Source organism: Mus pahari, chromosome 13 (assembly GCF_900095145.1).
Source record: "Mus pahari chromosome 13, PAHARI_EIJ_v1.1, whole genome shotgun sequence".
Lineage (NCBI taxonomy): Eukaryota > Metazoa > Chordata > Mammalia > Rodentia > Muridae > Mus > Mus pahari.
The window spans coordinates 30,856,112-30,873,756 of NC_034602.1; the positions used below are offsets into that span (position 1 = coordinate 30,856,112).

The window sequence follows — 17,645 nt, forward strand, 5'->3', positions numbered from 1 at the left end:
GGCTGCTTCCTATTGCATCCTCGTCTGCTGCAACATCATCCCACCTTCATTGTAGGGACTTCCCTTAGCCTTCCTACCCATGCCTCCTAGATCTTAGCAACTTATCCAGTCCACGCAACAATGCTGTGAGGTCTGCAGGGTTGGGACCACACACAACCTGTCTGCCCAGGTCCTTCTGTGCAGCAGCTTTGGGAGGAATGAGGATGGCTGTAGGGATCACACCAGAGTCTTGAAACAAATTGGGTCCCGGACTTCCCTGATGGCTTTCCAGGGGAATTTTCATAAATGAAGGGGCTATGATCTGCCATGAGTTGGTTAGTGTTCCTGCCTAGATTCTGTCTTAGGACAGCAGTCCGCAGCTTGAACATGTCTGCCCATAAGTCCTCTCCATCAGCGGGTTATCAGTGGATGCTGCTCAGCACAAGCCTTGTGGACCACTCTTCCCTGAAGGCTGTTTCCCTGGGAACTCTGCAAGAGTCACTTACAACTCTCTTCATCTTTATTTTACATGCTTCTATGACCTGAGCTTGGGTGTGTCTGACTAGAGAAAGGGCAGGTAAGAGGGAGGGTACTGCTCCTAGCACCTCACATACCTGCCCTCAGTCCTTCTGCACTCCCACACAGGACTAGGACATTCCTTTACTGCAATCCCACACTCCGGGGTCCTCACTGTGCCCTGTCATCCTCAAACTAAGATCTCAACAGCAATGATTTCACAGATGATGCCTGAGAATAGTTAGACCCAATTTACCATGACAGGGCATTGCCCACAAAGTGACACATGTCACTCACTGTCAGGACTGGAGCGGTACACGTGTTTTCTCAAGCACCTAAGATCCACTCCCCCCTCCCTCACTGGTCTCCCACACCCTGAGCTGCACTGGGGCGCTAGGAAAGGGGGAAGGAGGCCTTGACTCACCGCGCTCATCCAGCAGGATGTTGTCTGGTTTGATGTCTCTGCAAGAGAAACACAAGGAGAGGTATGAATCTGGAACCGGAAAGGCCACCACAGTCTCAGGCTAGAGGACAGGGGTGGGGGTGGGGGTGGGGGTGGATGGGGGGGAGAACTCAGGGTGCTACCTCTAACTTGACGTGAGGCCTCAGAGGGCTGACCTAAGTGTGAAGACAGAACCTCTGAGAAGTTGGAACCTCCTTTTCTTTCTGGACCCCTGAGCAATCTGTCTGTTCTGGGGTATTCTTAATGTTGACCTTTCAACACTAGCTGTCATGTTAAGAACAAACTGTGCCCTGTGAGTTGGAATTGTTATTTTCCTTGTCGTAACAGAGGGGTAGGTTAAGAGTGAGGCGTGTGACAGTAGACAGGGACGCTTCCCTGCTCTTCAACCTTTCAACCTTAGGGCCTGGAAACACTGTAAAACACAGCCCAGAGGGGCTGGGGAGCTGGCTCAGTCAGCGAGGTGCCTGTGAATTTGAACCCCTAGCACCTACATAAAAGCCAAGCTCACTGCTAGAGTCTGTAACCCAAGCACGAAGTGGTAGTGGACAGAAGCAGATCTGGGAGCTCACTGGACAGTCTAATTGAATCCATGAACTCCAGGTTCAGAGAGAAATCCTGCATAAAAACAAGGTAGAGAGTGATGAAGGGGGACATCTGACGCAAACCTCTGGCCTCCGCACACATACAAACACATGCATACACACAGATACACACANACATACACAGACACACACACACACATGCAGACACACAGAGAGACACACATATACAGAGACACACAGACACACACATGCAGACACACAGAGAAACACAGAGACACACAGAGACACAGGCACACACATGCATACACACTCACACAGACACAGACACACACACACACACACACACACGCACACGCACACGCATCAAGATTAACATCTTGACCCTGCAATGCTTCTGAAGGATTGAAGAATTTACCATATGACCCTTGGTAGAGAGGGTCTCCTGAACTTCTTAGGAAACTAAGCCCCACAGAGCACAATCTGGGTGGGAGTAGGTTTCTAGAAAGTTCTATTTGATATTGCCATGTTAGCAAAGAGCCTCTCCAAACCAAGGAGCAATTTGTAAAGACGGGACTCTGCTCTATGATATCTGCATTGGCCCTGCAAGGGGCCAACTACTTGTGTGCACGCATAGAACCTGAGTGGCCTGGGAAAGGAGCAGTAGGCCTCTGATAGCAGGCTTCAGTCCCCAGCTTGCCATGGCAGCAAAACCATAGATTTCAGAGAAACACACCACTCATTCAGAGTAAATGTCACAGCTGTGCTGAGGTGACTAATAACAGCTTTCTCGGAAGTCAAGAATAACTGCTCCCGAGTTGATCAAATATTAACTCTACCTGGGGAGATATGCAGGGTTATTGCTGATGCCAGCAATCTCCTCCAGGGGCAGGAGAGCCGCGCAGCATCTATATGTTAATTTTGATTTTCATCGAGCCTTTTCGAGCCTGTGAATGTTGATGAGCATTAAATAAACAGAGCCCCGCCACCAGGTTCATAGGGCCATCCACGTGACCAAAGAGGTTGTGTGTAGAGAAGATGAGGGAGCCCTAAGGGAAGGATGAACCTGATAACAAAGAAAATTAAAACAAGAGACAGAGGTTCCGGTGTCAGTGTGTGAAAATTAGGTCAGCAAACACCAGCTCCTTACCCAGAGTAGCTCCCGGCAGCATCTCTCAAGGGGGAAAGAAGTGTGTCAGGAGTGTGATATAAGCACAGATGAAAGTGTTAGAAGGAATCACTATTTTCTCCAATGAATATACGCAAATACTGAAGTTGGACAACTGATACACTTGGTGCTATGTTTGTGTCCTGGTCCCACTGGTGAGATGGGGTTCATGATCCTTGGATCAGTTACTTTCTCTGATTCACACAACCCAATCCTCATGATCCTGATAATTTTTAAGCCAGTTAAAAATTCTAGCATGGAGGGGGAGGGGATCCCAATGGCATGCCCCAAGCAGAGGAATGATTTGGAGTTGATGCCTGCTGAGGGAGGGAGAGTCATTATTCTTTGGGTGGGTGGACACTGGTATATATTGTCCATGTCCCAATGGACGGCCCTAAACTCATGCACATGTAGGTAGCATTAATTGGATTCCATGAGTTATAAAAAAATAAGAAGAGGATATAAAGGTTTGGGATGGAGATGTGTTTGGGAAGGGCCAGGAGGAGGGTGTGGGGTGGGTGTGATCAAGATACACTGAACACATGCATAGAATTTGCAAAGAATAAGTTTTAACAATTACAAGAAAAAAGTGTAGGAAAAGAATGACACTGGCTGTGGAGGCAGATGCACTAGTAGGAAACGATGAAGTAAGTGGGTGAGGCAGGAGGATCATGAGGATTGGGTTGTGTGAATCAGAGAAAGTAACTGATCCAAGGATCATGAACCCCCATCTCAGCAGTGGGGTCAGGACACAAACATAGCACTAAGCCATGGTTGAGATGACAAAGGAGGCATGATCTGGTATGTAGGTCTGAACAGTGTCCTCAAGTTTATATCCACCCCCAACCCAGGGCAGGAGCTTGTTTGGTTATGGAGCCTTGGCCGACACACTCAGAGAAGGATCTAAAGGTGAAATACGCTGGGACCAGGGCCTGTCCTGGACTCAGTAAAGCCTGTATTTCTAGAGTGGATAGAGATATGGGTACAAGAAAAAAGTCAGCCTGCAGCGATGGATGGAGATCTGAGAGAGGCACACATGAGCTGAAAAGACAGGGAAGGGTTCTTTCCAGAGGCACTGGGGGAAACATAGCCCTGCATACACTTGACTTTGGGCTTCAGACCTGGGAGAGAGGAGAGTCCAAGTTTACAAGCTGCCAATGATGTGGTGATTTGCTGTCCACCTTGGAATAGTGGAAGATAATAATTTGGTGGGGATGGGGCTTAGCTTCATGAGCCATATTAGAAAGCCTCTGCTTACAGCTTCTTGAACCATAAAAACAGGGCACCACTGTGAATCTAGATAAGGATTTGGATTGCCTGGGTCCAGAGACCAACCCCTCTCTTATGAGTTGGGCTAAGCCTATACCTGCTTCCTTTGCTGAATGGATTAAATAACAGGTGCATAGAACATCGTCCCTTCCCCCCACACACACACATTTGATATGTTCTTTATTTACATTTCAAATGTTTTCCCCTTTCCATGTCTCCCCTCTGGAAACCCACTATCCCATTCATCCTCCCCATGCCTCTATAAGGGTGCTCCCCTATCTACCCACTCCCATCTTCCGGCCCTGGCATTCCCCTACATTGGGGTATCGACCACCCTCATGCCCAAGGACCTCTCCTCCCACTGATGTACAACAAGGCCACCCTCTGCCAAATATGCTTCCAGAGCCCTGGGTCCCTCCATGTGTACTCTTTGGCTGGTGGTCCAGTCTCTGGGAGCTCCAGGGGGTCTGGTCTGATGACACTGTTGCTCCTTCCATGGGGCTGCAAACCCCCTCAGCTCCTTCAGTCCCTTCTCCAACTCCTCATTGCTTTTATGTCTGTTCTTAGCACAGTGCAGAGTCTCTAGTGTCTGGGGAGTCTCTCCCCTCTCTGTTCCCCCAAGGACACGCAGAGTAAAACTGAACTGACTGATGGACTTGCACCTTAGGAGGTTCCTAAGAGAAAAGTATATGATAAATGACCAATGGCAACCTGGGACTGGTGCTTTAAAGAGAGCCAACCAGGGTCTGGTGGAGATGGGTGGGGTCATGTGACAGGCAAGAAGCAGGTTCTCCTCTTGTGAATGAGGCTACCAGCATCCCAGAGGAAGAGATGTAACCCTGCAATGGGCTTCCACCCCATGGAACATGGCCAAGGTGGTGGGTAGCCTTGGTTTGCTTCACTTATTTTATATTTTATGTATTTTATATATATGGACACTTTGTCTGCATGTAGGTCTGCCCACCAGAAGACACTTCAGACAGTTGTAATCTGCTGTGTGGTTGCTGGAAATTGAACTCAGGACTTGCCGAAGAGCAGTGAGTGCTTTTAACCACTGAGCCATCTGTCGAGCCCCATTTATGCCATATGACAGAATATATGGAACTTCCTCTTCACCAGTTTGCCATCTTATTGCAGAATCTGTTGAGGCAGATGCAGTGAGGGTCTGGACTGTGTTGAAAGCCACAGCGAGGCAGCTGCTCATGTGGGAGCCAACATGTGTGAGCAAGGCCACATGGCCACGTCACGTAGGCCCCCTCTGGGAGATGAAGCCTGCAGTCAGTAAGTAGCTGGTATGTAGGAACCACACTTTTAAGATACAATGGCAGAATTTTGCCAAGCACCCTGAGAACTTGGGAGAAGACCCCAGGGTATACCCACCCAATGGCAGTTATGAACCCCCAAGTACAGGGCCTGGAAGAGATGGGCCTGCATTCTGAAATATAAACATGGGTGATTGAAAATCTCCACATTAGTGGAGATTTTTTTGTGGGGCTGTATTACACCAGCCATGGGGTACTGGGCACTCAAGTCTAGGCCTTGGCTTCCTCATCTGGAAAATGAGAAACAACAGCTGCCTCACTGTGGCTCCCAGGAGCCTTGGTCCAGTGTTCAGGATGCGTTCCAGACCGAGAGCTGAAACAGGCAGGAGCTGGGACTACAGGAGCTTTTCAAAGGTATTTGGAAGAACTCCAGGGCAGGTTCTCCAGCTTTTAGAAAGTGAATTCGATTTTGTCTGGATGTGATTTTTCTGGGAAGAGCACGGTTCAAGAGGTGGAGACATAGGGAGGCCAGCAGAGCGGCTTGGGATTTCATAGAGTGCTTTCTGGGCAGAGCCTCTTATCAGAGCCTCTTGTTCAGCCCTTCCAGGTCCATTTCCTCTGTGTCTGTTCCTCACAGTGATTGTATCTCAGCTCTGGAGCGTCGCCCTGCTGATGCATGTCCAGAAAGGCCAGGAGAAGTGTGGTGTCGATGGGGGCGATTGTGACGGTATTGACTGAGGACAGGATCATCACTTCTGAGCCAGGCAAGACGACACTCCAATGGAACGTATGCCTGGGAAGCTATCAAACCTGGGCTTGCCCTGGAATGAACCTCAACCCCTGCTCAGGAACGTTGGAGAACGTCAGCCGTGCTTGCTGATTTTAAAAACAGCACAGATAGGTGGCCAGGCAGGGCAGGAGGCTGTTTCTGTCTCTGCTCTTTGCTGGGAATATTCTTAATATTCCAACTGGTGAGCTCAGGCAGTGATGGAGACAATCGTAAAGCCCAGAAGGGTTTTAATTTGCCTTTTCCTAATTGCTGGGGATACCCAACACTTTTTAAAGACATTTCTTAGGTTTTTTTTGTTTATTTGTTTGTTTTTCTTTAGTTCACTGTTCTACAGACTAACTGGCTGCCACCCTCAGGTCTAGCATCAGTGCTATCTGATTGGGTGAATGGTGAAGGGGTCTCAGTGGGAAACTTAAATAGATTCTTACTGATCTTTAATCTTTAATGAATCACTCTTTGAAAGTCAGGATACTTTGTGATTATCATTTCCCACATATCACATTGCATGTCTTTTAGACTATGACCCTACGGCTTTACAAAGTGCATCTGGCCCTGGGCCTCCCCCTTCCCTCTCATGGTTCTCGGGGACCAAGAGCCTTAGGAGGTTAGTTCTGCTTTCTCTGCATAAATCTAGTCTTAAAAATGAAAGAGTAACACCAAGACATGTATGTAAACTTTAAACATGTCGACTAAGGACACTAGAGATAGCCGCCAAGTATGCTGAATGTGTGTGGAAAACATCCGTGACTGGCTTAGTGTGTAGAAGCAATTCTTTCAATGTACACAAGCTGTGGAGGGTATAGTGCCTTATACATAGCATGAAGCCTCCCATGGCTGACCTCATTGTCCTCTTGCTCCATCCATGGTCAGGCTCTGCTCGAGGGTAGTGACTTCCTCCGCTATGCCAAGAGCAGCCACCACTGGGTGACACTAATTAATTCAGCCCAAGAGCTTTGTCCAGCACTGGCTGGAGGTGAGCCGGGTGACTGAGGAAGGTGTACTCGCCTCCAAGCGTATCCCTAGTGACTCAAAGCTTGTCAGGATGTGCAAACTAATCCAATGATGTACTAGGACCAATGACTGCCCTCATGGATGAGGAAGATAAGGGTTTGTCTCTCTAGGCATAAAGAGGGAGACACTTTGCTGTGAGCTGGGGCATCCCTGAATCCCGGAGCTTCCACACACCCCATTCCCAAGGTCAGGTTGTTCTTTTCTATTTGTACTGAACAAACTGAACTGAAGTGGTCTGTGTCTGAGTCAGCCTGCTTGACCAGACCCAGAGCTCTTCAGGAGGAAGGAAGCCTCTACAGCAGCAGGCAAGTGACAGTGGGAAGTGGGTGGGTGGGTGGGTGGGTCTTTGCCAGGGGCCTTGCAACCACTGCCAGACAGCTAGAGCTGTGATGTGATTAACAGAAAGATTTCACACTCAGGCACAGACCACTTCAGTCCAGAATGCTCAGTGCAAATCTCTATTCACACTGGCTCTGCATCCTGTGGCCTTCTCCTTCAGTCCTGTCCACCGTGTCCTCATCCCTGACTCTTCTCTACCTCAGATTCCATGGCTGAGGTCTAGTTTTTCTCTTCCAAACTTTTACCTTTTACTCTTTCCTGATCTCCCCATTAGAACCAAGACCCATTGAGAAACAGCTTCCTCACCCCCACCCCCCCACCCCGCTCAGCAAATGCTGCAGTCAGTCACCCTTCATCCCCTCTGCCTTTCCCTCATTAGTTCACAGCCAATCGAACAACAGGTTCCCTTCCTTGCCCTGCAGAGCAGTGTCGTCTCTGGCATCCTGTATGTCATCACAATACAGCAGCCACCCTCCACTCAAACCTTTCTCGTTATTCACCTGCTGAAGAAACCAGGAATGTCATGTGCCACTTAGTGAAGAGAGTTCTGCGCAGGGTTGCATGTGATTGGGACTCTGCAAACTTAGAAGAATGCACTTGTCTGCACCTAGACTGTGTGGTTCCGACTGATCTCGGGTATCCGATACAGCCTGAGGCTCCAAGGCAAGGCAGTGAGGCAGGAGGCTGAGTTGAAAATGGTCAACTGCAATACCCTGGCAGGATGTTGTTTATCTAAACAGGAATGGAGATGTAGGAATATGAGACAGAAGGAATTTTTCCTATGGGGCCATCATGTATATTGTCTGTCCTACCTGGAATTATTATGTCGGACATGGGCAAACTTAGAGAACCCACGACACACCTCCTAGTCCTGGTGACCTGGATCTGTCTATCTTCATCTGCCTCCAACTGTCCCAGCCTGAGGTGAAACAGAGCTGAGCAGTTTCACCAGTGGCCTTCACTTTGCTGTACCTTTACCTGGGAGGGCGAGGCTCAAATATGCATGGATTGCTCCTTTCCCTGGGCTGATCCCTAGATGGCTGTGGGTTAGCAGCATCAGGGACTTCAGCTTTCCAGGCCAGTCACCACCTTCCATTCTGTAGCCAAGACAGACCTGCATTGTCTTCTAGGCCCAGCAGGGAGTGATAAGCCTAAGCCTGCTCTACTCACAGAACGTAATGATTTGAATATCCCTCACCCCCCACCCCCCATCTCATGTTGAAAGGATTTGGAAGTCTTGACATGAGGTGAGGAGGGTGGTCTCCCTAGAGCTCAGAAGACCCAAGCCAACAGCCTGCTCAGCCTCCTCATGCACCTTTGTTGCGTTGTGTTGTAATACAAGCTCCTCATTCAAACACAGGGGTGTGGTGACCAGCCCTGCTTTCTTTGGAAGCTGTGATTCAGCTTTTGAGGTCCTTGGACTCGGGGCCAGGGGCACTCAGTTTGACTGGCAAGAAGGAGGAGGGGGTATTTACCTCATGGCTCATGCATGAACCCACATGGGTGGTAGAGAAACAGATCGTCAGCTCAGGCGGACAGCATACAAACACCTCCAAAACCCCCACCTACCCGTGGCTGACCACAGGGTTCAGAGTGGTACCACAAAAGGGGGCTTTCTACCCTGTTTTGCTAGGGAGCCTTGGCTTGCAAACAGAGTCTGTGTGGCACTCTCAAATTAAACTGATACCATAAGGATTGCTATTTTTAGGCTCCAGGAGCTGTCAGTTTTATCCATTAGGACATGCTGCTGAAATGTATGAGAGTCACAGTCTTGGGTGATCAGTGTTGGGAGTCACCTTTGGATTCTACCCAAAACCAACAAGCTCTAGGTCTCACAGTCTTTCCAAGCTTCGGTTTCTTCACCTATAACGTGGGCTAATCATTGTGTCTGCTGCCACAGGAGAGTGGGAGTCAGTGGAGTTGCCAGGAAACCCTGTGTGGAGGGGCACATTAGTTGGACATGAGAGTGTCCCATGACCAAGCAAGTGCTTTAGAAAGACCAAAAAGAGTGTTGGGTGGGTGGATGTGGTGACCCAGGCCCATAATACAGTTATTAGGGAAGTTGAGGGAGGGAAATTACAAGCTCAAGGTCATCTTGGATAATTCGGTGAAACTGTGTCTCAAAATGACAATTACAAAGGGGACTGGAGATGCAGCAGCTCAGTGGCCACGTGCCAAAATAGTAAGTCCTGGGCTTGATGTCTCATAATGGGAGAAGAGACAGAAGAGACATGATGCTTTGTAAGCAGAGAGACTGGGGAAAGTCACTGGACCAGGCCAGGCACGGGTGTGAAGTGGCTGATAATCCCAAGGTTCATGGGGGATTGTGGAGGTCAGCAGAATTGGTGATGACCTCAGGAAGCACACACCCACCTCCCTTGGGCCACGTTTGAGGAAAAGTTAGACTCTATAAGTTCACACCCCATCCTAATTAGGTGGAGGAGGCAGTGCCATTGATTCAGGCACTGACCACTTTGACCTCAGACACTTGTCAGTCTTTCCTTCTAACGAAGCAAAGGAGCAACTCAATCGGTAAGTGATGCTATCTATCAGTGACTACTGCCGTGTTTCATCTTTATTACAGTGTGTGTGTGTGTGTGTGTGTGTGTGTGTGTGTGTGTGTGTGTGTTTCATGTGTGGAGGACAGAGGACCGCTTGTAACAACTCTGTCTTCTACATGCAGAAACCCAGGAGTCCAACTCAGGTTGTCAGACTTAATGGCAAGCACCTATACCCACTAAGCCATCTTGCCAGCCTGACTAGTACCATTTTGATTTCACCTGATATATGTTTGTAGTCTGAATATTAATATTCCCTATTCACATTAGAAAACCTAATTCCCAGTGCAATAGAATGAGGTGCTGGCTGGTGCGTGTCATTAGGACCTGCGGGCTCCCCTTACTGAGAAATTAATAGGTTTCCTGACGTGTTTGATGGAGCCTTCTCTCTTGGTGAAGACACAGAGACAAACAATCTGTAGGAAAATGCTGATTTTCTTCGCTTTAAACGTGACCTTCCCAGGCTCAAGAACTGTGAGCAATACATCTCTCTTGTTTATAAACTATCTAGTCTAAGGTATTGCCATCTGAACAAACTAAAACAAGCATCTGGTATTCATAACAAATATAGCTGCCACTTTTCTAAAGAACAGACTGACTGCATTTTTGGAACTAATTTGTCATAGCAAAAAAATGCTAAGACTAACAGAGAATATTAAGTAATCAGTTCCAGGAAATATGCAAATATGACAAGAATTTCAGTGGGGAATCCATTGGAGTTTCTGAAACAAGTCACCACATTGGGTGGCTTTAAGAGATGACCTTTATTCTCTTAGTTTCTGATGGCCGGAGTTCAGTCTCAGGTGTCTGCAGGCCTACGCTTCTGTTGAGGACTCTAAGAGCGAATCCTTCCTCCCCCAGTCAGTTTTGGGTGGCCCCCAGAGCTCAGAGGCTTGTGACAACACCCTTTTCATGACACCTTCTTCCTTCTCTGTTCTGCCGTTTCCTTTTCTCTTTCTTAAGGTCTTGTTCACCGGAGTCAGGGCTTGCCTTATCTAGCATGACCTTGTTTGCTTTCCACCTGAGTTACATCAGCAAAGATGTATTTCTATATGAGGTAATAGTTTGAGGGTTCAGACAGATGATAATTTGAGAAGAATACAGTATGATCACTGTGGTAGTTTGAGTGAAAATGGCTCCATGGACTCAGGAAGTGGCATTATTAGAGGCATGGCTGTGGAGGAATTGTGTCCCAGGGAGTGAGCTTTGAAATTTCAGATTCTCAAACCAGGCCCAGTGTTATTATCTCTTCCTACTGTCTACTGATATGGATGTAGAAATAAGGACCATGTCTGCCTGCATGCCACCATTTCTATCATGGTGATGATGGACTAAATCTCTGAACTATAAACCAGCCTCAATTAAATGTTTTTTTTATATGAATTGTCATGGTCATGGTGTTTCTTCATAGCAATAAAAACCCTAGCCAAGACAGTCACTGGGCCACTGAAAATGGGTCAGACATCACGGGGGCTGAGTCCATTTGGTAATCATGATATGGGGCCAGGAAGAATTCATACGTGTTCAAACACTCTCGAGTTGCAGAAAGATGACCATTGTGTGGAGGGAGAAGGACATAACCAGGTTCAGGGGGGGGTACTGGTAGGGAAGGATGAGGTGTATAGCAGAGGCCCCACTGGACAGAAGAAATCAAGAAAGTTCACAGCCATGGCAGTTCAAGTCCTGGAAATCACTTGGTGATGCCCACTTCTCAGAGACAGAGAGCTTGAAAGAGACCCAGCCAGGGAAAGGAAGAGTGGCAGTGTTGATGAGTGGCACGGTGTATTGTGTGTGCCTGGGAGATGTCCAACTGATAAACATGGAAGGAGGGAAAAGGGAGATTCACAATGGAGACACGGACATCACCTCCAGGCCTGTTTAGGGTTATCCCAGGGCCTAACACAGATCCACAGGCTATGCATGGTCAAAAGCTGGGCTTCTTATTCTTTCTTTACTGTCAGGGCAGCCTCTCCACAGGAGAACAAGGGCTTTAAAGTTTCTTCTACTCCAGAAAGCCTGTCTAGGTTCCAAGCTGACCCCAATCACAGCTTTTGATTATGTGAGTGACATGATGGACTTATAGTTCAAAATGACAATCTCTTCTGACCTCAGGGGTGGAGTGGATGAAGCTCCCTACCAAGCTCTGGGCCTTCTGCTTCTTAGGGTCTAAGCTGTCTTCATACCAATCTAAAAACTTTCCTAGGCCCATAGGCTTTTAAAAATGGTCTCCACTGCTAGCGCAGAACCCATTGCATAAATCAATCTGATTGCGAATGGGTGGTACAGAGGGAGAAGTGGGACTTTAGTCCGAGAGACTCCCCTTCCTCATGCTGGGGCCTTGGGTTCAATGCATGTGGGTATAGTCATGATTGTAAGGGCAGCGATGAAGCTGAAATCTTATTAAACAGCTCACTGATCCAGAAAAGACGGGAGTACAGCCATCATCTCCTTTCCAAACATTTGGAAGCTTTGAGTCCCATGTCAGATGAAATATTAATGACACTTTTCTTGGGATTATGGCAGTTCAAATAGCAATGACAATATCTCCTAAGCAAGAAAGAGCAAGGGGCAGGGGAGGGACCAGGGGTCCTGAGGCACTGTATGCTGCAGGGCTCCTGAAGAAAGAGTGATCATCATTGGCAAAAATAACCAACCCATGACTTAACTAGATGAAGACAGGACCAGGGGAGTGCCAGAATGTCCCAGTGAGCCCTACTAACAGCCCGGCTTAGAGTCAACTGGAAGAGGAGATGTCAGTTGTCCAGACTGTCCCATGGGCATGTCTGTAGGGGGTTGTTTTGATTGCTGATGTAGAAGGGCTCAGCCCTCCATGAGCAGCACCAGTCCTAGGCAAGGGGGCCTGGGCTGTTCAGGAAAGCTCTGCAAGCCTGAGTCTGGAAGTGAGTGATTCACAAGCATCACTTCTCCATGGGTTCTGCTTTGAGTTCCTACTCAAGTTTTTGTCCTCATTTCCCTCAGTGAGGGAACACGACCTGGAAGTGTAAGCCAAATAAACCCTTCCCTCTGCAAGTTGCTACTGGTTATGGCATTTTACCACAGCAACAGAACAAAACTAGGATATGGGCCATAGTATACTTCATGGAGTCTTGTTCTTTTTTTATTATTTTTTCTTTTTTATTATTATTTGATATATTCTTTATTTACATTTCAAATGTTACCCCCTTTCCTAGTGTCCCCACTAATTGTGGCACAATTAGTCTGCATCCTTGCTCCATACTCTTAAGAGATAATGAGAACCTACAGCAAGGTTACCAAGTTCTGACAGGCTGGTGTGGAGGACAGAAGGAAGGCCTTCTGAAGCCATGTGAGAGATCCCTAGTAGAGCAGATGCATGACATTCTGTCCCTGGTGACTTGCCTGCTGCCTGCCCTCTGATGTTCTAAACAGCCAAAGTAAAAACAAGAATGGGAGGTACAGGTGGATGGGCATGCATCAGGTTTGGCCCTGAGGCAGCAGTGGCTAAAGCAGATATTTGTAATCATCGAGGGGATGCTCTTTCAGAGCTGGAGGGGCATCTAGGCATTGTGGTGTGTGTGTGGACAGATGCACTGTGCATTCTCAGCATGTTTCCACATTTCCCTAGCACGGGGATGGATGCACCACATATCTCAATCCAAGCAGCAAGAGACAAAGTTAGGAAGAGACAGCATGCCAGTGGGGCCGAGAAAGTTCTAAAGTTTTTCTATGATGGTCCTGTGCATAATTCATGGCTGGGGATAGTTCCGTGGTCATAGGTTAAGACAGGGTCAGGTTGTAAAACATTGGTTCTAGCTAGCCACGTGCCTTGCTGTAGTTCAATTCCACAGATCTTGGGAAGGGCAACAGGCTGAAGGAGTAGGGAAGGGACTATCTCCATCTCAGTAAAATGCAATGCAGGGATGGGAGAATCTCCCATGGGCATTTGCCACCTTTCAGTTGAGCCAGTGCTCTGTTTACAAGTGTGTACCAACAGCAACTATTAGGCTGTCTCTAGAATTGAGAGCAGCAGAAAGAGAAAGAATTACACACAGTGCTCCCACTGGATTTTCTGTGAACTCTTTTGTGTCTGGTGACAGGTTAGACCATCAGCTACCACAATTGCCCAGATATGTACTCTATTTGAACATGCTGCCCTCCCTCTGTGCCTGAATACTTTCTTCCATGACTGGGAATACAAACAGTCCTCACTCATGGACTGTCCCACACTTCAAGTGGAGAGTGCTCTGAATCTTAAAAGTCTTTGAGTTTAAAGTAGACTAGACTGGGTTTGTAGTTATCAAACTCTCCTGGGATGAGCAGAATCTTCCTGTCTTAAGTCATTGCTGTAACGGGATACCTGAAACTGGGCGGCTTATTTAGGAGAGAAGGTTTTTTCACCCAGGGTTCTGAAAGTTGCAAATCCAGAATCAGGTAGCCACACATGGTGAGGACCTCCTGCTTCATCACAACATGGAGGATAGTAGACGGGCAAAAGATGCAGTTTCTTTCTGTGACATTCCAATCTGCCGGTAACCTGCTCAGTCCCACAAGAGTGAGAGCTTACCCTACGACAATCAACCCAGTTCTGAGACAGGGACACTGATTCTTTCACACAAAGGAGCCCTCAAGTCCCAAACATGTATAAGATCCATCATCCTTCAACCTTGTTCCATTAGGTACTAAACTTCAATATGAGTTCTGGAGAGGGCAGACCGTATTCCTGCTGTATCAATCCCCAGGAGACTACGAAACCAAGATGGCAGGATAGTCACCAGGGCACAAGGGGGATGGAAATAGAAGCTATTTGATTTCCGTGCCTCAGTGGCCCAGATTACATAACACATTAGCCAAGGTCACAGTTCCTACTTAAAAGCTGGCATGTAGGAGTCAAGTTCTGTGGCTGCACTGCGTTGCTTTAAGCCATTGTGTCAGTACTGGGCTTGCAGAAGCTGTCAGCTCGGTAGTCACATGCTCTGCCCTGGTTATCCCAGGATTCCCACCTTCTCCCTGTAGGATCCCCCAGCCTCTGTTAAGATGGGGGTGCTATGTAGGGTGTGGGGGTGTTGGCCAACCAGATAGATCTTCATCTCTGAAGCCAGTTTCCTCGTCACTCTGCCTCCCTGCCCCCCACCTCTTGTCTCAGTTTTGCCCTTGGAGGATACACAGTTTTGGCATCTTTACCCTTCCTTTTGTCAAATCAAAAGCCATACAAAAAGCTCTTTGTGAGCTGCCTGTGGCCTGTTCTCATCTTGAGACTAAATGGTCCCTCATCCCGCCTGGATGGAGCCATCTCCACAGTCTCACCCGAGCTGTGTGTGACATCTTTATTTCTGCTTCATCCCTAGAGAAAACGGGAGTGCTCCTAGAGAAGAAGGGTGACTTATTTTTCTTCTGAAAGTAAAATCTAGATGTGGTATGAGAGGGAAGCATGGGACACTGGCTCAGAAAACTGCGGATTTAAGCTCTCCCAGTCAGTTCTCATACACTCTATCAGTTTAGCTCCTAGGTCCACAATGTACACAGATGTACATGGGAGAGGTTTGGATGAGCGGGTCTGTCAGGACGAAGGTCAGATGCATAGAACCTTGGGGTGTGGTGGGTATGAGATTTGAAGAGACCTTTAGGGCCACAAATAACACAGTTGAATCACATTTGCTTTTCAAATCTCAGACAAGGAACCTGGCATTGGCTTAAGCAAAGATGAGGTCAGAATATGTACCCATGTCATCTGCACAAAATGCCAAGTGTTCCTGCTCATTACAAGCCATCAGAGAGGCCATAGGAGACCAGATACAACAACTACTACTGCAGCTGCCACATGAGGCCGAGTGACTTGGCCACACATGCTTCTCCTCATATGGTTTGGTAGTCATAGCCACTGTCTTCCTTCATGTGTCATCTCACCTCATGGTCTGTCACCTGGGGTATGCCATATGCTCACTCTACAAGGAAGAAAACAAGAGCCCAAGAGATCAATAGGCTTGCTCCTGTAACACGGAGAACAAGTGACTGGGTCCCGTTCCAGCCCATTGATGAATATTTTACTCTTCTTGCCACTCTCCAAGATGGTAAGAGCGAGTGGAGGGAACAGATGGGCTGAGCTGTGCTGGGACACACCTGCGTCTCAGCACCCGTGTCCTTTCTCTTATTAATCGTCACAGAAACTGGGAGGTCAGTTAAGGGAAGGAAAGCAGGATGGAGGGGATCGAGGTGGGTTTCCACAGTGAGGAGGGCTGGAGTGTGGCTCATCAGACCTGGTCCCTGCAGGGTAGGACTGGAAGTTTCCTAATGTCACACTTGCTTTCCACTGAGAGGTGACTTAGGTTCTTTCAAAATGAATGTGGCCTGTGAACATGCATTGTGTGTGTGTGTGTGTGTGTGTGTGTGTTTGTATGTTCATTCGCATGGGTGTGCACAGGCACATCTGTGGACGTGTGGAGGCATGAGGCTGACGTTGGGCACCTTTCTTAGTCACTCATTTATTTATTTGAGACAATGTCTCTCACTGGCCCTGAAGTTCACTGACTGGGCAATGTTGACTGACCAGTGAGTCCCATGGGTCCTCATGTCCTCCTTTCCCTGGTGCTGGCATTATAGGTCGTGCCCGCTTTTGTAGTAGGTTCTGAGGATCTGATCTCTGGTCCTCATGCTTGCATGTCGAGCGCTTGATAAAGGCATCCCCCGAGCTCCTGCATGCACATCTCACAGAAACAAACCCAGGCAGGGGGACACATCAAAAGTCTGCCCACAGCGGTTGCCCTCCCACGTTTCTGCAAACAAGTTAACTAGGGTGTAGTCCTGAGTCAGCTTCTAAACTAGCTTCCTCTCAGGCTGCCCTGGAAAGTCCCCATCCTCAGCATATTTGAGTCTCAGCAGCTCACCCCAGAGATGGGCACACACACGCTCAGATTCCACTGGCTCACTAATCAGCCCCTTTTGGAAAATGAGTAATATAGTCACAGAGATGGTAAGTTCCTCTTAACTTTCCAATCTGCCACGAGAAATGTTGATAAATTCCACCGACCGCCACTCACTGCAGGAAAGTGCATATTCAGGCTTTGAGCTGTGAGTTTTCACGCGTAGACAGACATCTCTTCAGCCCAGCAGCTCCTGTCCCTTCCTGCTATGGAACAGTGGGTGTGGGGCTTCTTAGCCATTCAGGGGAACACAGGGAGTGAGGGGAATGCCAAGGAATCCTAAAATGCAAGTAACTGGTATTCAGAGATCCACTTAGAGAAAAGCCAGAGGTTCTTACTGCCCCAACTAGCTCATTTCTAGAAATATCTAGAACTTACTGTGTACCAGGCAGTGTTTAATGGTGGCAAAGAAGTGCACAAATACCTCAAACTGTGGTCTGAGGTAGGAGTCTGATGTGTAAATATGGAACTTTCTAGATGCATGCAGAGCTCAGTAAAGGCACAGAGGGGAGGGCGGTGACATTGTGTGGGGAGACTTCCTGATAAAAATCTGTATTTTGCTTTCTAAGAAGAATTGACCGGCATCGCCGAGAGGACATTCAAGACAAGAAGACTGAAAGGTGCACGGTGGTGCTGGCTGGGGCCAGTTTTCAGGCTTTCTGTGGTGTCTTGCCCCCTTCCTCTGGATCTTTTGAGAAACCTCTTGGCACTCACTGTGGTCCTACAAGGCTTCCATGGGCTCAGCCCACTGGGGTGTGGGTCGGTGGGTTCTGTTTGGAGTACACAGGAATTCATTTGGGGTAAGTCTGTGTGTGTGTGTGTGTGTGTGTGTGTGTGTGTGTGTGTGTGTGTGTG

The 17,645-nt window shown here is 48.0% G+C and overlaps 1 protein-coding gene across 5 annotated transcripts in view; it reads right to left on the reverse strand.

The window, feature by feature from the left end:
- The window catches only part of Stk32b (serine/threonine kinase 32B), a 242,841-nt gene that overhangs the window by 46,696 nt on the left and 178,500 nt on the right, over nucleotides 1-17,645 (reverse strand). For all 5 annotated transcript variants that reach the window (XM_021210566.1, XM_029545413.1, XM_029545412.1 and 2 more), the window contains exon 5: nucleotides 920-957. In XM_021210566.1, coding sequence (XP_021066225.1) covers nucleotides 920-957 — 38 coding nt within the window. The remainder of the gene's footprint in view (nucleotides 1-919; nucleotides 958-17,645) is intronic.